At 40.0% G+C, this 14,693-nt stretch overlaps 1 protein-coding gene across 3 annotated transcripts in view; it reads right to left on the bottom strand.

Moving 5' to 3' along the window:
* Positions 1 to 3,718: 3,718 nt before the first annotated feature.
* Positions 3,719 to 14,693, bottom strand: part of ZNF451 (zinc finger protein 451) — a 34,900-nt gene continuing 23,925 nt past the window's right edge. For all 3 annotated transcript variants that reach the window (XM_038130998.1, XM_038130999.1, XM_038131000.1), the window contains exons 14-15: positions 7,781 to 7,855; positions 3,719 to 5,771 (exon numbers count right to left, since the gene is read on the bottom strand). In XM_038130998.1, coding sequence (XP_037986926.1) covers positions 5,701 to 5,771; positions 7,781 to 7,855 — 146 coding nt within the window. In that variant the 3' untranslated portion in view covers positions 3,719 to 5,700. The remainder of the gene's footprint in view (positions 5,772 to 7,780; positions 7,856 to 14,693) is intronic.

The following is a 14,693-nucleotide window of genomic DNA, read 5'->3' as shown; positions in this document are numbered from 1 at the left end:
AACCATTTCCCACCCCAAACAGAATCCATTTGTAGCCATGACACATAGTTTGCTACCATTTATTTCCTGGGATCCTTCTACTCTTCCCATGCCAATTTATTAAGCATGATTAGATTGGGTTTAAAAAGTAGAAATCAAAGTAGCTGAACAGCTCTGAACATTTTTTTTCTCCACAAGAACAGGGGTTTAATTCCACACAAGTAGAAGTTACAACAGCTGAATCAGAGACGCAGAACAGCTCTAAGCGTCCAAATGCATCACACTTGACTTAACCTCTTTTACAGCAAAAGAACACTTTACATGGGAAGGAAGAATAGCAAAACTGTGGAAACAAAATGCAAATTTAAAAGCAAAAATGGTCTTCCAGGACAAGTCTTGAAATTATTGCCTGTAAAAACTGGGATATTTTCCCTTTCAGAGGCTTGGAAGGACCTTGAAAACTGCTTTTCTTGCTCTCTAGAGTAGATTGCTCCCAGCCCCTCTATTTTTGCTGAGGTATGTAAAGGGACAATTGGTATCACTTTTCCAAAATAATAACTAGTTGGTCTAGAAAGATTGGAGTCTATCCCTGCAGGAAGGAAAGTGATTCACAGCTGAGCTGGGGGAATTTTGAGGACACAAAGGGCAGGAATTGGGTCCTTCAGGGAGGCAAGAAGGAGGAAGGGCCCCCAGACCTGAAACAAAGCACATATTTCATTCTCCTCCTTGCCATCAGTGGTGAAGCGTGATCAGGACTGCTGGTGATGCCATGCTAACATCCCTGTCTTCTCCCATCTCCCCACATCTGTGGTCACGTGAAGGACTGCACAGCCCTGCTCTGGCTATGGACACCAGTAAAAACATGAGGAGAGGGTGTGTCCCATTGTTCCTGCATTCCCATCACAGCAGTGAAAACACTGGCTGTCTCTTGTTTAAACTACAGTGTTGTAAAAAATGGGTGCTGATTGCAAAACAGAGCAATGAGCAGAAGTCTCATTCACATGCACGCAGTCCCTTGAGACAGCAGAAAGAGCAGCTTTCCCAGGTCTCAGACATCTGATGTATCCACAGAAGTCCCAGAGCCAGAGAGATGACCTACACCAAAAGCACTGCAAATTGTAACACGACTAAATTGTAACACGACTAAATAGCACCTTAGTTCCAGCTTTGCCTTATTTCAAACCCTGACAAATATACCTTGTCACATACCCTAACATTTACACATGAGCTGTCATGGAACAGGATCAAAGAGAAAGTCCACACCCAAGAAATGCCATGCAGGATTATTTTCCTGCCTTCACCAACAGGAATTTAGTATTTTCAAGCTGAAAGAGGGGAAATTTAGGTTAGTTACTAGGAAGAAATTATTTTCTGTGAGGGTGATGAGGCACTGGAACAGGTTGTCCAGAGAAGCTATGGATGATTCATCCCTGGAAGTGTGCAAGGTCAGGTTGGATGGGACTCTGACCAACCTGGTCTAGTGGGAGATGTTCTGCTCCACAGCGGGCTTGAACTAGATGATTTTAAGGCTTCTTCCAACCCAAACCATTTGGTGGTTAAGAACCTTCCTTGTGCACAGGTCTTCTGGCAACACAACAGTTCCCAGACATGGCTGAAGAATGCATCCATGGCTCAGGCCAGCCAACCAAAACCAGCCTGCAGTCTCCCCAGCACTGCAACAATAACAATAAAGATGGGCCAACCTGACTTTTCAGGGTATGTTTTCAATCAAAATACACGTCTGCTATCACAGTAGGCTGCCCCCTTACTTCACACCTGCTGAACCTGTGCTTCTGTGTCTTTACTGCTGCTCTTACCAATGCTAATTAAAACTAGCCCTGGGTTTGCCTGTACATGCTGCAGTTGTTTTACTGTGTAGGCAAGCCCCGAGGTCCCAGGCCTGTTAGAAGTGTGAATGAAGCCCTCTGTCTCAGGAACAATCTGAGAGCTGCTATGACCATTTTGGGGCATGTAGCAGTTCATTCTCACTGGAGCAAAGTCGACAATTAAATGAGCCAGTGCATTCTGTACAGCTGCAGATGCTTGGTCGATTGACAGTGGAGCTCTGAGCAAAAAAACAAAGGGAAGGACTACCAGAAATTAGGATATTGCAGTCAGTGAAAGCCAACTTGCACAGATTTACAAAGGGAATTCTGCATTAAATTTCCATGCATGCAGAGCTTTGCTGTTCAAGTACACACTTGGCATATTCTTGCCATTTGCCATAAATTTTCTGACTTGTTTACATCCACTTTTAGAATTATCTCAGGCCATATTATTCAACCCAGATTGTTACTACTGAGCACCAAACCACTTGAACTAAGAATTTCTACAGGAAACTTGAAGGAGTTTAGAAGTACCACAGAAAAATGCAGATGCAGACTTTCATAAAGCTGCTTAGCTGGAAAGAATTGCCAGAAAGTATATTTGTGCTAATGTAAGCCAATTTTTCTGAATTAATTTTGAAACAATTCATCATTCATCCGCCTCACCTCCTTCCAATTTACAGCAGTCTCTGTAAACATAGCCAGGACACTGCAAACAGATGATAGAACACTTTCCTTTTAAGAAAGACGATGGCGTAACTTCATACCTCTATAAACTTCACTATATTTGGTAAAGATTTCATAAAGGTTTGCATTCCATGACCACTACAGGAGCAGTGGTGGTCATTTCTGTATTCCTTGAAGAGCTATGAAAATTAACCCACCACCCAAAACATACAAGGCAAGTATCTTAAGAGTCAGCTAATCTCTCTCTCTCTCTTTTTAATATTATTAAATAACAGAAGCAACCAGGCAGATGTAACACTTCAGTGCTCCAGTGGCTTTAATACAGTTGCACTGGCTTATTTGGCATCTCACCTTGTCTCTGAATATGACACAAAAGGGATTTTGTTTTGCAAGAATGTGGCACACAAAGTACCAAAGAATTGAGGGCCTTACACCAATCTCAAGTTCTCACAGTTTCAGTTTTGTAAAACTTAACACATCTTAATACCAATTAAAAACACTGAAATGAGTAGCTGGTGGTAGTCAGATAGAGACTAGACTTTTTGCTCATTTAAGATAAATACAAAGAAGCACTACTGAATTACTTCAGGCTAATGAACGATGAACTCAAACATCACCACAAAAGTAAATGCTCTTGAAAAGGGCATGACAAATCACTCCTAGTACAAATGTACAGGGTAAGCCCTCTTTAACAGACAGGTTGTGCTTGTAAACGCAGGCAGATTTCTCAGCATATGAAGGACAAACCTCAAAAATTTCAGCCAGTTAAACAAGACTCACGAGACAAAACCATTGAATTCTGAAACACATTTACAAGACAACTTTTCTAGCTGAAGGTGTTCAACCACAAGATGCTGGTGAGTAATAAGTCACAGGTCTGTACATGCAGTGTTTTAAGAATCCAATTTTCTCTGCTCTTCTGGAAACAGAAGTATCACAAGCCTGTGATGGCAGAAAATTTCACAAAGAAAAATCTGAGTTAAAAGAGAACCTCAAAGAGACCAAAATTTTTTTCAAAATGAATCCAAATTTCAAGACGTTGCTAATTCTGAAGACTACTGTTATAAAAATAATAGAGAAACTAGAACTCTATTTTGTTGTTTTATAAAAGCCAAAGCAGCAATGGTTGGGAATTGCCACTTGTTTTGGTAAGCAGATGACAAGACCAATACAATGTGTTTAATAACTGGAGCTTCAAGTATACAGAATGTGTGTGCATACAGGACTTTTTTTTTTTTTTTTAATGCAACCAATTAAGTCATGGCCCATCAGGTACAAGCAAACTTTACTTTTACGACAGAATAAAACGTTATGAAAAATAAAGCACATAATCAAATTCTAACATAACAGACCCTGGAGAAGTTGATCTGTCCAGGTTTTAAACACCATTGAGCCGAAGAACTTTCTTAGACTGAAACATCTTTTCATGTGAAAGGAATTTGAAACTTCAGGATCTATATATAAAAAAAAAACCTGCCCAAAAGCTTCTATAACTTAGAAGGAGATGCTTTTGAGGATGAAAATTGTTTTGTTTCATCCCACCCTTTAACAGAAGCACTGGGAAAAAGGGTGGGAGAAATTCTGGAACTGATTTAAGCTAAAGACAGTAGTAAATTAAGTAGCTAAAGACAACTCAAAATCTCCCAAAATAGGGCTCTCTCAGCAGCAGTGTGAACTACACACCTGAATTTTACCAGGAGTACAATTAATCCAAGACTGGCAGTAGGAATACAAGCAACAGGCACAAGGGAAAACCACTAAGAGGTCCCATTCACCCTGTAACACTTGGGAGTCACACTCAAATGCACTCCAAGTGTTCAAACTCTTTGCTGGCATTTCAACAGTTTCTTCAAGCTGTACGATTGCTAATGAGTGCTAGATACCTCACTAGATTCTTCCTTCATTCTACTTGCTTCAGGGATAGCAATTATATCAGAGTAATGATTAGAAATAAATCAGTATCAGTCTTCCAGCTTTTCTAACCATGATGACAAACAGCTGTGGTTATGCTGACTCTTTGGAATAGTGAGAAAAATCCAGCCTTCCCCACATCATCTTCTCCACAAAAAGAATCTACTTGCATAATGAGTATTTAAGGATACAGCAGGTAGAAGCAAACTCACAAGGTGAGTGAATCATAAAAAAGAATTAGGCTGGCATTTTATTACACTGAGATTTCTTACTGATTGACAGCAATCATTAACTGAAGGATAACAGGCTTGTAAAGCTGGACAGTTTGCATAGGTATTTTTAAACAAAACTGAGAAAGATGAGAGATAATTTTAAACACAAATAATTTCACTTAAAGTAAGGACAGTAGAAAAATAGTTAGCACATTTACATCCATTTATCCAATGCCATCTCTTCATGAACAAAAGAGAGCAAAGACCATAGTATACAGAAATATTACAGTTTAAACCTTCTCACATGTAGTCCAAACAGAAACTAGGAAGTTTATTTAGATTCTGTTCCCTTAAAAGGTTGTTCCTGCCTCAGGTAAGGGAGAGGCAATGAAGTCATCAAATTTAAGCCATCAAATCCAAATACTCTACCACTTTTGAAAAAACAAACACATTTACAAAAACAAAGCTGGTAAACTAACTGTACAGCCTGTGGTGCTGATTCAGACATTTATAACAAACAGGACAGAGACAAAATTATGACCTATGAAGTAAAACCAGCCACAGGCAAGAGTTAGGCCATATGTTCAACAACCCTGGGATCTAAGCTTCTCTTTATAACAAGATTAGCCAGCAAATCTGAGATAACTGGAGTTTACTATTTTTATCTGTTGTAAAGACCACATGAAAAAGTCAATAAAGACAATGACATTTTGTAACAAAAAGAAAAATAAATACAAGAACCAATTTAAGAAAAGAAACCTGAACAACCAGGAACCCCAAAATACCTAGTAAGACCAGCCTACTAATTAGGCAACAATTTCAAACTGCTAAATTGTAGTCATCACCCCTTAGAAACAAATATGCAAAGGCTTAAAAATTTCTTGTTATCAAACATAACACATTGCTGTGAATATGAATAAACTCCAGCTGTTCATCAATATGACAGAGGACATCAGATTATTAATCTAATGATTACAGACATTTCAAAAGTGGCATTTCTGAATCCTTGTAAATAGATGGAACAAGCTTCCTTTTTTTGTGAGCAGCTCTGATAGCATGGTGTTAGTGTACTGAAGTATCTTCATTTACATCTCCTCAAGGCTCCTTTTGATAGCTTCTTGCAGTTCTGTGTCTTGCAGTTCTGCATCTTGCAGCTCTGCATAAATAAAAAAGACTGCAATGTCAAACTGCAATTGATAACTAGCCATAAACACAGCTACCTTAATATTACTACATAAAGCATGAACTTATTTCTGTGGGCAATGTCAGCAGACTGCAAAAAAACCCTAAGAAACAGATGAAAATATTTCCTCTCCCTGTTTTATGCTACCTTTTCAACTCTACAAAATGTGGAAAACACCTCTACAACTTTTCACTGTCTTAACCAGGAGCAGCCCAATGATTAGTTTAAGACCATAATTGCAACTCTGTATTTTCTGGTCAAAGTAATAGCAAGATTAGAACCCATATGTATGCACCAAGAAAAATAAATGAAGTGTTAAAACAAAAATCCACATATATATAACAACCAGAGAGGTTGCAGTATTTTCATTCCAGCTCCTTATCCAGAGATGTGCCCATACCTACGTTCTGACTTGGCAGCAGTGTTGTCACTCTTACTAGGTAGGCCAGACAAGTAGATAAAAAGTCATTCTCAGCAGTAAGAATAGTCTAGATCAGGGCTGTAACAGTTTTGACGGTGGGGAGGAAAACTGTATTGCACTCATCTGACTTCTCAATAATCTCAAACAACTTTCAGAATTCTCAAAAAAGAAATGGTTTTTGCATTACATTTTGGTTTTTTGGGGCACTAATTGCTTGGTGTTAGTGATCAAATACCATAAATTTGGCAAGGTTTGTACACACAGCAAATATTAATATCAATAAAATATCTCAAAAAATTAAAGCAGCTATCAGACACACTGTCATTCATGAATTATTCATCTTCTGCTTTAGGAAGACACAAGCACATCCTATTAAAAAGAAAGATCTGTCTATTCTTATGAAAAAGGAAATAAAATTTTAAAACTTTAATAATTGTTGGGCTGTTTTATGCAAGGCTGAGATTTGGAACAGAGATCACACTGACTGCTTCTCTCATGCATCTGGATTTTCCTGTAATATCCAGAACTACTGATAAAAGAGAGTTGCTTAAAGAAAAGTATTACATGCGCACAGAAACAAACAAAACCAAACAAAGACATAAAACCATCTGCAGACAACTTCTGGCATTAAAATATGTTATTTCGCCACTAAGCCTGCGCAAAAATACAGAATAAGGTCCAAGCTGTGACTCATCTGAAGCCAGGCTGCTTCATAAGGTCAGATGCCTCTGCACTGCAGCATCAGAAGTGGGACCTCCTGCATGCACCCAATGCCACTGCTATCCCAGCACTAGGGGGCCTGAATGCAAACTTTCAGTGCTAGAGATGAATGCTGGACATTTAACAACAGTGTTTAGTAACTGGTAACATTACAACTGAAGAAATTCTGGGAACATAAGATTCAGTAATCAGTTTTATCATTGAGTTTGTACAACTTTTTTGTTTTTTTTTTAGTTTGTTTTATTTCCATCAGGTGGAGGGGCAGAATCAAGTCTTTCAACAATAAATTATTTTCAAAGTACACTGTGGTCTGTCACCAAAAACGCATGACTACACTGAACACCACCAGTAAGCTCAACACCAATAGGATGAAAACAATTTCAAATAATGTAAGATAGGATGTCAATGGACAGATGCGATGCTGATTCAACCTTGTGCAGCTAACTCTACAGCTCTTTCAGGAGACCAGAGTGCTTTATTGTGAAATGATATATAATCTTGAATTATTTATTCAGAGTTGCAACTATTTAGTCAATAGTTCTGCTCTGAGACAATACAGTCATATTAAACTGGTACAAAGTGCACTCAGTCAAGTCTTTAATTGATTGGTACCCTGTGGTGTCCAATGAAATAGATTTTTAGTTTGATGGCATACTTTTCAGATTAGGAACTTTTTTTATTTATAACTCATCACAGCATTCTTCACTACTCAAGACTGCCCAGCATAGTTTAGAGAGTATTCCTAACAGGTCACTTGCTGTAAAACTGATTGTAAGTACAGTTTCTGTATCTTCCATAATTAACAGTGCTCTTGAACACAGAAAAGTAAAAATTAACAGACCTTCTTGTTTGTTTGTTTCTTCCAAGCTCCGCTTCAGTGTTTCTTTTATATCTTCATCCTCTTCACTATCTGAACCTTAAAAGCACAAATGAAATAAATTACACACTGCTTCTAATAAAGGTATTCACAGCCTCTCTTGCATTTCTCTTACTGTAACACCAACTGATTTGAAGAGCACACTTTTTATGATCTAAAAAAATCCAAGATAAAAATACATTCCAGTGGTAGTTTAAGACAGCAACTCAAGAGACAGTTATTTTTCAGCTACCTCCTTCCCCTTGTCCCCACAATCTAGAGGCAGATTGCTTCAATTTTTTATTATGTTAAAGCAGTAACAAGAAATAATAGGTGCAAAAGCTACAGCATCTACTGCATTTGAGGGGTTTTTGCTAATATTCAGTTATTAAAAATGACTCACTTTCTATAAAATGTATCAAGGATTTAATTATGGGAAGAAGTGCCTTAGCGTGTCTCTGCCTACACAGGACTGCAGCTGTGTTTTATTGTCCAAATACTGCATTTGAACAATGGAGTGCTAAAACTCAACCAAATAGTGCAATCCAGCAGATACTGCTGTACAAATCACATATAAGCAGAAGGTTGACAGACTTAGTTTAATCTGTGAATTCATCGCAACTCAGCCAAAACCCCACAACCTTTCCCTTTCTTAATAACACTCTTCACAAGGCTGGTTTCCAGCTCCAGAAGAACAGCTTTATTTTGAAGTGTCTAGTGTACCTGAAGTGGTGTGGGGTTTGTTCAGTTGGTTGGTTTAATTTTTTGTTGGTTGGTTTTTTCCCCATTAAACAGAGGCACAGTAAAGTACAGGTTAAAAGTCAAGCCAATGAGTCACGTTATGCATTCATGCTCCTGCTACAGGCTATTGCTATTTTGGGAGATGGTCTCTGTAATGAGGTCTTACAGTATTAGCAATCAACAAGGTCTCCTGCAGTCATACCAACAGAAGCACGCCCCTTAAAGTCATCACATTTATTAATACATCCATATATTTCTGATTACATTAACCAACAAAGAACTTTCCGATATGGCCATCTAACTTACTGACTCCGTGACTTCTGGCATTTTGAATTACCCAACTTAGCTATTCAAATTGTCAGGTACGCTTCCAAAATTTGTTTTCAAACCTCTGACACATAACCTGTTTGATCAGAACCTTGCTGACTTTCCCAATTCAAGAATTCAAGGAATAAAAAATCTAACAGCTGGTGTCAAACAGTGATCAGCAGCCCAAAAATATGCCAGAAATAGATAGTTAAAATGGTATTTCTCCACTTACTTGACAGACTGACTGTGAACACTTTCTGGAGCTGCCTACTATTTCTGAGCAGAAGAGATACTAATTTTTACATCATTTTCCAAAGCAAAGCAAAGGAAAGAAAAGTACACACCCCCTCGTCCCCCAAAGCAGTCACTACAATTACTAATGAAAGGGAGGAAAAAGCATAAAGGAAAGGCTTTTTGCAAGTGGCTTCTCCTTTATTAACTATCCTTTTAATCTTCCAGCCTGGAAGACATGTCAGACCGCTCTAAAAAGTTTTATACCTATTAGAGGTGGAACAGTTGAAGCAATCACTCCCTAACTCAATTCTTGGCTTAGTACACATGACAAAACACTTCCAGGGATGGGGCACCCACAGCTTTTCTGGGCAACTGGTCAAGTGCCTCACTACTCTGAATAAATAATTTCTTCCTACCAAATCTCCCTTCTTTTAGTACAAAATCATTCCTCCTTGTCCTGTCACTACCTGCCCATGTTAAAAGTCCTTTTTTATAAGGTCCCTTTAAATACCGGAAGGCCACAATGTGGTCTCCTCAGAGCCTTCTCTGCTCCTGGCTGAACAACCACAACACACTCAGCCTTTCTTTCCAGCTCTCTGATCATCTCTGTGGCCTCCTCTGGACCCACTCAAACAGATCTGTGACTTTCTTGTGCTGAGAACCCCAGAACTGGACACAGCACTCCTCGCAGGGTCTCATGAAGCCAGAGCAGAGGGGCGGAATCCCTTGACCTGCTGGCCACTCCTCTTTTGATGCAGCCCAGGATGCCATTGGCTTTCTGAGCTGTGACCACATACTGTTGGCTCTTATCCAGCTTTTCATCCATAAGAACTCCCAAGTCCTTCTCCACTGGTGTGTTCACATGCAGCTCTTCTCCCAGGCTGTACTCATGTCTGGAATTATCTCCACTCAGGTGCAGCACCTTGCACTTGGCCTTGCTGAACTTCATGAGGCTCTCATGGGCCCACTTCTCAAGTTTGTCCAGCTCTTCCTGGATGACATCCCATCCTTCAGATATGTCAATTGCACCGCTCAGCTTCATGTCATCTGCAAACCTGCTGAGGGTGTCCTTGGTTCCACTGTCTGTGGCATTAGCAAAGAGACCAAAGAGCACCGATCCCACAACAGAGTCCTGGGGGTCACCATTTGCCACCAGCCTTCACTTTGACATAGAGGCACTCATCACAGTCCTCTGGCTTTGTCCATCCAGCCAATTCCTTATGCACCAACAAGTCCCGGCAGATGATATCAGAGCCTTCCTTTGCCAAGCATTGCAGTCGCTCCATCATAAAAGGCCACCAGACTGGTCACAGAATGGTGGAGATTGGAAGGGACCTCTGGAAGTCACACTGTCCAGCCTCCCAGCTCAGTCAGAAGCATCTAGTGCCCAGGACTCTGTCCAGAGAGCTTTTGAGTACTACTGAAAAGAAAGTGTAGTGGGGAGCTCCAACCAATATGACCTTACTGAATGAAGTGAAAGGATCACCTTCCTCAACCTACTGGCAAGAATCTTCCCAATGCAGCCCAATGTACTGTGGGATGTCTCATCCACCAGAGCACACATTAGCTCACGGTCAACTTGGTGTCCACCAGGACCACCAGGTTCTTCCCTACAAAGCCATTTCCCAGCTGGTTGACTCCTGGTCAGCATATATTGATGCTTGGGGCTGTTTCTCCCCAGATGCAGAACTCTGCACTTCCCTTTGTTGAACTTCCTGAGATTCACTGTGAGTCCACTTCTCCCCTGTCAAGGTTCCTCTGGATGGCAGCACAGTTCCTGTGGTGTATGAACTGCCACTCCCAGTTTTGTGTCATCAACACACTTGCTGTAGGTATACTCTACCCCATCATCGAGGTCATTAAGAGACTAAAAAGGATCAGGCTCTGTACTGGGACACAGCTGGTTCCTGACCCCCATGCCATTGATCACCATGTTCCAGGTCTGGCTGTTCAGCCAGTTTTCAATCCACCTCAGTTTTCTCATCCAGCCCACACTCCATCAGCATATACCGCTGGCATCTTCTAATGAACAATGTTTAATTTTGAGAAACCAGGCATGTCCTGTCCCTCTTGTTAAAATGCTCAGCACATGCTATAGCTCCCAACTCCTTTGGTGTCAGAGGAAAAGCAGCTGCCCAGTTTCAGAGGCAAGAGATCTTAAGATCTCTTGTACTATTCTCTAGTACATTTTGTCAAATACACATCAGGTAAGAACCTCTGACTGCACCTGTTCTTTCAAAAGAAATCTTACTGCTCACTACTGCCCTCACATACTGACATATTCCTGCTCGAAGAATGAGAAAACAGGAAAGCAAACTCCAGATGAATATAGAGCTCAGAGTGATTTTTTGACATTTCATGTCTCTCAGAAACCCGTTCTGGGGAGAGACTGGTAACTTTCACAGAATGTAAGCGCCATCCACTGTCCTTGCTGTCTGGAGTTTTAGTGCTACCTTATGGATACCATTTATTAACTCAGTCAGGATCCCAGGAATTACTTAGCCAAAATCTTTAGATCAGTACCCCACCCTTACCTATGTTAGCAATCAAATTTGGTATGTGTGGCCATGCTGCCTTTAAAATACTTTCCTTGGCTTCTAGAATATTTTCTTTTATTCCTTTTTTCATATGCCCCTGAAGGATCCTTCCCACATACTCTTCCCCAATATTTACTGCTCTAATCTCTCTTCATATTAAGGTAATATCATCTGTAAATGCAAGTACAGCTACTCCCTGCTGAGGGTTACCACCATACAAGACCTCTCTTCCTCCATGCAAAGCAAGCTTCACTCTATGTACCTCTGCCTACAGTTGCTCATTCAAGTGCAGGAGAAATAAAAATAAAGTTCTCAAGCTGCCACTCTCCTCCAATTGCATTTCTTGGAAACTGTGGCCAATATAATTATAGTCACTCAGACTTTCATCTAACCTTTATCTTAGACTCCTCTCTCACATTCAAAGCCAGATTTAAGCTAAACCTCAAGAATTTTTTTTTGTATTATCTGAGTGGTGAGGTCTTCCCAGTTCACCCACTGGCCTACAATTGTTCAGACTCATTATCTTAGCTGTCAGTACATTGCTTTCTCCCTAGAGCATACACATACAAGAGATGCCACTGACATACCAAACCCAGTAGTAACTTCCTGCTGTAGCTAATACCAGGTTACAACTGAAGGGTGACTTTCTTATCACTCTCTACTGTGTTAAGCTGTGGCTGCTGTAATAAACTAGAGAAACTATAATTCATTCATGGTGCATCACTCTGCAGATGCTCATGCCCTTCACATTCAGTTTCACATTCAGGAAAGCGGGGGCTGGAGGCTGTGATTTGCAATCTGTGTTAACTGCTGGTTTGGAAAAAGCAGAGATGGGACAGATGTAGCATTCATACTGGACCTCAAACTGGACCACACAAGGACATTCACCCATGAAAATCTTCACTATGGAGAAGTAAAGCAACTATTTTCAATGTCTTCTATAAATTTGTTCTTCTGTCCTCTTAAATTACTTTGTTGGCTGTAGGTAAAACAAAAGATTTTGGGCACAGTGGGAGCTAGGAAGCTTGGGAGCATTCATTAAAATGAACTGAAATCCTGCTCTTCCAAACAAAAAAACTCTCACGGAACCGGCATTTGGAATTATTTAAGCATTTCAGGCCAGAGTAGCAGACTGAAGATGTAGGCTGGCAACTCCATTTGAGCACAGTGAAATGTACTTTATGGATCAGTGAAAGAGCTATGGTGGCTATCTGGCAGACAACACTGCATTCAGTACACCACTGGCTCTGAGAGGCTCATGAGACAGACTGGCTTTTCAAAGGAAAGGACAACAAATACTTTCAAAAATTTGTTCTTATTATTTAAAAGAGTCTGTTTTACATAAGAGCTCAGTCACTGAAGGATCTCATTTGAACATAACTGGGAGAAATACAGTTAAGCTAAAGACTAACACAAAAACAACTTGCCAACCAAAAAGTTGTGGCATTCCTGTCAGTGTCCAGATGGATATGATGACCACAACCTACTATCAGCTTTGCCCTCAACATTGTCCAGCACTCATTAAAAGTGCACTTTCAACACACAGGATACCATCAAGACATAGAAAATGGAATAATGGTATTTTTCTGTACACCACAATTTTTTTGTTACAAAGGAAGATATTGAAAACTCTTCTCTTCTGCCATTCCCATACCACTCAGTAAATATGCAGGAAGCTCTTGTCGTGTTGTGGCTTCAGCATAAAAGAAAAAACCTTCTTCATTTATGAACTCAGGCTTAGCAGCAGCGAACAAGTAAGAATGCCTACTCTTTTCATACCTCAAAGGAAGTTCAAGCATCTCCTCCAGCCAAGGGTTTCCCGTAGTAACTTACAGTTGGTATTGTCTTGCAACATATGCAGCAAATTTTATTTTTATTATTTATTTTTAAATAAATGCAATACTACAGTTCCCACAGCAGTTGTGCTGGTAAAGCAGTTCACAAGATGCACCTGTCAGATTGCCACATCCAAACACAATCCAAGTGCTCAGAAGCTAATGATAGCTCTGTCAAGGTGATTTAGGGAAAGAGCTTTCTCATTTTGCAGCTCATCCAATACCAACAGTGGTCTGATATTTTTCAACATGATTCTCTGTCCTGTTTCTCCCTTATTTCTCTCTCCAGAATAATAGCCATAGGCTTGAGAAAGTCACAAAGCAAGCAATTCTTGTTTGCATTTCCTTACACTCAGCTGCTTTTCTGTAACAGGTCAACAAGTTATACCAGCCTATGATACACTGCATGACTTTCCATCTCAACCCTCCAATACCGGTTTTGCCACATTAAGACTTGCAAATGATGGCTGATGCTGCTGAGCCACACATGTGTGTACTATGTGGTGGCTTTATCTTGTTAAAGAAAAACTTTATAAACTCTTGTTAACAACATCATCCCACAATGCAGCAAATACAGACCTATTACCAACAGTGAATTCTCTAATATTCTGTTTTAATACACGACAGGGACACAAAGGCAGCTCTTGCTGTCTGGGTCTCCCCTTGCTGACACTGACTAAGAATGGGTACAATTCTGTTCCTTACAAGTTTGCTAAGGAATGCAAACAGCCAAAGGAATAGTGTCATTCCATCAATTTCTTGTTCAAGGATTTTCTTTTATAATAATGACAACATGTGCAACTTAAGTGGAATGCACAATGAGCAGCCAGCCAGCAAGTTAAGGTTTGCAGCCTCCAGGTAGGGCTAATTACCACAACAGTAAATATTAATGTAGTAAAGGACATTGAAAGAAGTGTTAAATTAAGAAGCTTCTCATGCCTGGGGTGGCCAGAAAACTCTGTAAGCACCTTTTCTGTATCAAAAGCACTTAAATCAATTCCAGCTCACCACATATAATACTCTTTTTCCAGAAAGCTATTTAACTATCCTATTTTTTCCCCTTTAATCAGTCAATGCCAATTCATCATTCAGAGATAGAACTCCACTTTAATCTTCTTTGTGGAACAGCAGTACTATGTTATAGCTCTCATAAACCTGTATCAAGACTAGCAGTGTAAATTTTCAGAAAACAGCTTAGGGCTAATTCAGAAACAATTTTCTCTAACATACCCTGAATTTACA

The sequence above is a fragment of the Motacilla alba genome, chromosome 3 (assembly GCF_015832195.1).
Source record: "Motacilla alba alba isolate MOTALB_02 chromosome 3, Motacilla_alba_V1.0_pri, whole genome shotgun sequence".
In the NCBI taxonomy this organism is placed as follows: domain Eukaryota; kingdom Metazoa; phylum Chordata; class Aves; order Passeriformes; family Motacillidae; genus Motacilla; species Motacilla alba.
Note: the sequence above shows the minus strand (reverse complement) of the source record. Positions and strands in the feature narration are given on the sequence as shown.